A 7190-nucleotide genomic window follows, 5' to 3' on the forward strand; every position below is an offset into this window, starting at 1 on the left:
TCTTCGGAATCTCGCGCGGAATTACGCGCGCCTTTCTGTCGCTCTTCATTCTCCCTTCGCATTCGCCAAATATGATCCATCTCTCAATATTTCTAAATTCTGTCGAATACACGTAAAAATGTAAATCCCCGCCGCGATCGTTGATATTCTACATCGTATTAATATTTAAATTTAAATTTCTTCTTCCTAAAGTGACTACATTTATATCGTATTTAGGACAGAACATTAATTGGATCAACGCAGCACGATTTCCTTGGGAGCTTCTTGCAGTCGATGCTACGTCCATAGGAACGATCCGATAGTTTACTCTGCTCGAGAAAGAGGATAAAAGAAACGTTAGTGCAGAAGACTCTAGAAGCGCGCTAATTGAAACAATGGATTCGGAAGAGGAAACGCTTTATGATGATGTTGACTCCGGCAATGAGTCCAGCGGCGATGACGTTGATTTTGCTATGGAAATAGAGTCTGGTAATCCACGGGAACGAGCTACCGATGTCGACGAGTATCCCTTTGAAGTACTTTCCACAGAAGAAATTGTACAGCACATGGTTGATTCTATAAAGGAAGTCAACACTGTTGTCGAAGTAAGTTTCATAATTTAAGGATAAATTACAATAAAAATTCCAATTCAAGTCCTAGGGAATAAATCAATTGAATGTATAAAGTGCTCTATCTGAACCAGGAGTGTAAGAGTACAATTTCTTATTTTATTTAAAGATGTATATAATACAAAGATGTATATAAATGTTTCGATCCGTGTTTTGTAATTCGCAATCTTTAATTACAATTAATAATTACAATTATGGTGTGTCGTATTTACATAAATGATCAGATGAATATTCTTGATGCAAAGGAGTTTACTGAAGAATATATTCTAACCATTTATGTAAATGACATCGTAATTGTAATTATTATAGTTTGTATATTACTTATACTAAGGAGGATCCAAAACAGATCAAAACGCATTTATAAGTATTATATACACTTTTAAATAAAATAAGAAATTGCATTCGTATACTTGTGCTGGCTCAAATAGGCTTTATACATTCGATTGAGTTATGGATAAAATTAAGTCTATTCTTTGTTGGATAAACTAGTATACACTTGTCGCACTTAAAATGAAATAGATACATATTTGAAGTTTGACAAAAGTGAGATGGAAAGTTTTAGGAGTCTAGTGTAGGCTAGGTATTACATTTGTTTGGTATTACGTTTGTTGTACGATAAAGATTTTAAAATTATTGATTGGTTATAGAATAAAGAGATCCGACAACTTTTCTTTCTTGCAGCCAATCAATAGGCTTTATCATATGATAAATGTAATATCTGCCTAGTGCAACGACGAAGTGACCCTGATTCTACATTATCCTCCTATAGTATCTTCGCTTAATTATAGAACTTGTGCATTGTGTAACAGAAAGAAAAGTTTCAAGGTATATATTATTTACTTTTTACCCATTTTGTTATATTGATTAGATGAGCAAAATAGCATTAAATCAGATCCAATCCTACTTTTTTGGATATCTTAAAAATTTATCTTATCATAGGAAGGTTAATTGTAAGCTAATTGCAAACTTGTCATCGACGATCAATCTAAAGCATTAATTTTTAGATTAATGTTTTAGAATGGCTATTGGAAAGCAAACTTGTGATTTAACTTGCAACTAATGTAGAATCAGAAGATCAATTGCGTCTTGAAACGAGATAAAAATTACACAATATTGTCCAATGAAATTATAAATATTCTGAATTTATTAACTTTTGTAATTTTTATTTAATTTTAAGATACACAATCGATCTTTAGGATGAGATACAATTGAAAAACACAGGTAATAACAATTCCAGAAACCGTGTAATGGTTCATCAGAATACATGATTTTTGATAGATGAAATCTGTTTTTTCCCCTGTTCCCATTGCCTGTGTTTTTTAATTATGTTTTAGATCTTTTGCTTTTCTCAAAATAAGTTGTAGATAGACAACATTATATCTACTTATCTGTACCTACTGTGTTGATTTGTAGATACCAGCTACTACCACACGTATTTTATTAAATCACTTTAAATGGGATAAAGAAAAATTGATGGAACGGTTTTACGATGGTGATCAGGAAAAGTTGTTTGCCGAAGCACGCGTCATTAATCCGTTTAGGAAGGGTCCTTTAATAAGCAGGAGCCGATCCTCCCAAAGTTCGTTAGTAAATGTACGTATAGTTTATTTCAATTATATTTTGTTATCGAGTCACTGCAAAAATTATGCTTTACCTATTTTTATAATACAGCCTAAAAGACCGACAAACGGAACGGAGGAATGTGGCATCTGCTTCATGATCTTGCCATCCTCAGTAAGTCTATTTTATCAACTATTTAAAAAATAGTAATAAAATAAAATAAAATGCTTTATAAAAAACATTATAAAAATCATTAGATGATGACTGGTCTGGAATGTGGACATCGTTTTTGTACCGGTTGTTGGGGTGAATACTTGACAACTAAGATCATGGAAGAAGGAGTTGGACAAACAATAGCATGTGCTGCTCACGCGTGTGACATTTTAGTCGACGATGCCAGTGTTATGCGACTTGTCAAAGATTCCAAAGTTAAATTAAAATATCAACATTTAATCACCAATAGCTTTGTCGAAGTAAATATTTGACGAATGTAATTAAATTTATTGGATGTTATTAACGTTTCACACATCTCTCTTCTTTGTAGTGCAATAGGTTACTAAGATGGTGTCCTTCTCCCGATTGCAATAATGCCATTAAGGTGCAGTATGTAGAAGCGAGACCAGTTACTTGCAAATGTGGACATATCTTCTGTTTCCACTGTGGCGAAAACTGGCACGATCCTGTAAAGTGTCATTTACTCCGCAAGTGGATCAAAAAGTGCGATGATGATTCTGAAACATCAAATTGGATCGCTGCTAACACAAAGGAGTGCCCCAAGTGTAATGTTACTATCGAAAAAGATGGCGGATGTAATCATATGGTTTGCAAAAATCAAAATTGTAAAACTGAATTTTGTTGGGTATGTCTTGGACCTTGGGAACCGCATGGTTCTAGCTGGTATAATTGCAACCGTTACGATGAAGAGGAAGCTAAAGTAGCCAGGGATGCGCAAGAAAAATCCAGATCAGCTTTACAGAGATATTTATTTTATTGCAATAGATATATGAATCATATGCAATCACTAAAGTTTGAAAGTAAATTGTACGCTAGTGTAAAAGAGAAGATGGAAGAAATGCAGCAACATAACATGTCGTGGATTGAGGTATAATAATATAATAATATTATAATAATAAATAATTACAATAATTTTAAGTTAGTTGAATTAAATTTATTGTTACTATTATATATTTTATGGATGCTGGATAATCAGTAATTTTATGATCCCTAATATATTTTATATATTAGAGATCTATATATTAGAGATCTTATAATAAGAAACAAGACCGTGAATATTATCTAAATATGAGAAACGCCATTTGACAATAAAAGTTAGATATTAAACTAATACATATACATATTCTTTAAATGATTTTATCTTAGAAATATGATTGCGTATCATTACTATTGAATTTTCAACATAATTCATCTAAAATATTATCTTAATCCCTCCAAATTATATACATTTTAAAACCCGTAAAGAATTTATTACGAAAAATATTACGTCGGGACTCGAACCCGGATCTCTAGCATTTCATGCGAGCATTCTAAGGGCCTCTTTCGCTAACTCTGACTAATTGATGGTTAACTCAATCATCACGATTACCAACATGATAACTAAACACAGTTTATCTCAGAAGAGGAAGAGAGAGGAGACTATTGGTACATTAAACTGCTATTAACACTTCTGGGAGTCATAGATTAATTTAACCAAAAGTTGATGAAAGGGGCCCTAAATTTTTAGATCACTGAGCAATATTCTTTGCAATAACTAATATATACAGAAAGTTACGCATTGAAAGGCGAGTGTGTATAAACAATAATAAGAATGAAATAATATTTACATATACATATGATTAATAAAAGTTTCAATGACTAATTTTATCGCATTTAGATAATAAATCTTTACAAATAAAGATTTAGTATATTGATATTTTTTTAATGATATAGGATGCTTTCTGTTTAGTGACAAGTCGACAAATATTGTTCTATCTATGATGCAGTTCTATCTTTCTTAGCATTTCATGAAATAATAAAGACAGAACAATACCTGTGTTGACTTGTATCACCAAAGCTTACCATAATCTAATAATTTAAAATATTGTAAGTTGATTATAACAAGTTGATTATAACAAGAATTATTTATTAAGAATTATAAACTAAAAAAACATTAACAAAAATTGTTAATAGTTGATCGAAAACTTTTGATAGTCATTGTACATACATTATTTGTCAACATTATTTTGTAATATATCTCAAATTATAACTAATATATATCAAATTCTCTTTTCAGGTACAATTTTTAAAAAAGGCAGTTGATATTTTGTGTTCCTGTAGACAGACCCTTATGTACACTTATGTTTTCGCATATTATGTGAAAAAGAACAATCAATCTGTGATTTTTGAAGATAACCAAAAAGATCTGGAGAGTGCCACAGAGTGCCTCTCTGAATATCTTGAAAGGGATATCACGAGCGAAAATCTTGCAGACATTAAACAAAAGGTTCAGGATAAATATAGGTAAGGATTATGTATTATTCTTAAAAAAATGAGATATTTTGTTTGTATTCTTGTTAAAATAATATTACATTTGTGTGTGTGTGCTTTTAAAGATACTGCGATAGCCGAAGAAAAGTGCTTTTAGAACATGTCCATGAAGGGTATGAGAAAGAATGGTGGGATTACAAGGAATAGAGGATTCTTGCTAGTTTCATTTTTTTGGGGTGATACGAGTCCTCTTCCTTCCCACCTCTGCCCCAACTGTGATAAACCAAGAAAGAGTTAACAAGAGACAAAAATGGAGCATGTCACAAAGTGATGAACGTGTTGTATGCACTTTATACATAATATGCTCTGTGGCACAACACCTATAATGTCGTTTATGATTAATATTGAACTCAAATTATTAAAATTCAATCCGATCACAAACAAGTTGATTGGACAATATTTTGATTTGCGCTTGCTGTGTATTGTACATCATTGTAGATTCTTGATTCTTGATAAAAATGTCCCATTGTTTTAGGAAATCTTAAGAAAAGTTATATTCATTAAGACGAACGTGTGTCATTATTCGCAATATACTTAGCATGTTGCGATGTAAATGTGACTTCGCTAAAAATTTACTATTTTATTTAGCATATTTTACTGATGTTAGGCGAATTGAAAGCTTTTGAATCCTGAAAACTTATTTTCTTCCTCCTTTAATATTTTAAGGATAACTGTTTAAAATAAGTTAGGTGCAATTCAAATAAATTATCCCAACTGTTTTATTCTATTTTGGACCACAATACGTCCAGGCTACAACTGCCAATGTTTAAAAACACTAAATTATCTATATGCATATCGTCAGTTCTATGTATTCATGTTTGATAGCTCTTCTCATTCTTGCTTGTGTACTGAAAGATGCTTAAATACAGAATATGTTCCATTATCGTAAAAATGTAATTCTGCCTTTTTTTCTGTATATATTTTATTTTTTTACAAATAAATTATTTACAATATCAATTATATTCATATTGACATTGTGCAGATTAAAGGGGGCCAAGTTTGTGATATTTTTCACATGTACCATATTCCATCTCTGCATGTAAAAGTAGAAAACTACAATTATTGACTTGCAAGAAAATACTGTTACCATTTTTTCTTTTTGTAAATTAATATTTTATATATGTTGTAAATTTTTTATCTTACATTATTGTGTCTCGATTTTTAATACTTTATACATATACGTATGTGATAATATAAGTATATAATTAAGATTTACATAAATTTTATTTAGTTATTTTCCAATTTAATTAGAAATATCTTTATTATCATGTTTTATATTGTTATTTTATTAGCTCAGTGTTTCTTTTTTTATTTAATCTGATTGCTATCTACATGTATAACGCTGACGATATGTTTAGCTAACTAATTGAAGGTTAACTACAATAAGATAATTACTTATAATTGTCAATATAAGTGGCAGACGAAATGAGTTTTCCGTTTGTACAGTTAATATAGTATATATATATATATCCACACACAAATGCATAATACTTAACATAGTAATATCAATAATAGCAAAATAGATATCTAATTTTGAAGATTTATTGAACCGAAATTGTTGATTACTATTATGCACATTAGGATCTGAAGTAAAAGTTGAAATGCAGTTGTTTTCTGTACAGTCGCAAAATTTGACTAGATATAAGGAAATTGTTAGATATACTCGCCAGAATTTCCCTTCTAGTTTATGATTTTATAATCTATATTCATTCAATTCAGTAAACTACAACGGCGTATTAAAGAACTTTATCCTGTATAAAAAAATAAAACTCGTAAATGTTCAAAATTTCTTGTATATGACCCAAACTTGAACTTTTAGGCCAAGTCTTCGTATTCATGAAAAAAAATGTGTGGCATATATGAAATTAAAACGTTTAGCTGTCAAACTATCAGACATATCTGAAAAAGCACCGTAAGTAGACAATTAATTGGATTTTAATTGGAATAGATTACAAACTTGTGTCAAGAATTTCATTATCCATTCGTATTTAGTATTTATGAGTATTTTAATGGCAAAACTTATACAATAATAAAATAAACTATTTTACTAGTAAAGTGTAATATATATAGAAAGACCGTGACTTTACTTTTGTAGCTATAAACCAATACGTACATTATCATGCATTATCATGTTTCTAAGATCCTTAGGGATAGATTTCTGATCATTGTTCGGTGTTGTCTTTTGTTAACATATATAATTACAAATATATAATATATATTGTAAATACTGCAATATATATATATATACATACATCCATCCACATATATACATACATACACTGTAAATCTTAAGTGATTTAGATCTCAGTAGTGTCATGAGTATGAAAATACCTATGTATGAGATTTCAATGATGAAAATGATGGTTAATATATTTCCTTGGCAGAAATGTATCCTCCAATTTGGTTATAAAAAATAAAAAGAGGCGAGTTATTATCCCAGCATCCTACTATACAATATACTCATTGTGAAAAAAATTT

General features: G+C 30.1%; 1 protein-coding gene across 1 annotated transcript; it reads left to right on the forward strand.

Annotated features, from left to right (window-relative positions):
* Window positions 1–374: 374 nt before the first annotated feature.
* Window positions 375–5197, forward strand: LOC105617011 (protein ariadne-1). The gene is made up of 7 exons (XM_012198591.1): window positions 375–584; window positions 2022–2195; window positions 2307–2342; window positions 2426–2641; window positions 2713–3270; window positions 4459–4685; window positions 4778–5197. Exons 1-7 carry the CDS (start codon window positions 375–377, stop codon window positions 4857–4859), a joined length of 1503 nt encoding a protein of 500 aa, XP_012053981.1. The 3' UTR covers window positions 4860–5197.
* Window positions 5198–7190: the final 1993 nt, after the last annotated feature.

This window comes from Atta cephalotes (genome assembly GCF_000143395.1).
Source record: "Atta cephalotes unplaced genomic scaffold scaffold00011, whole genome shotgun sequence".
NCBI lineage: Eukaryota > Metazoa > Arthropoda > Insecta > Hymenoptera > Formicidae > Atta > Atta cephalotes.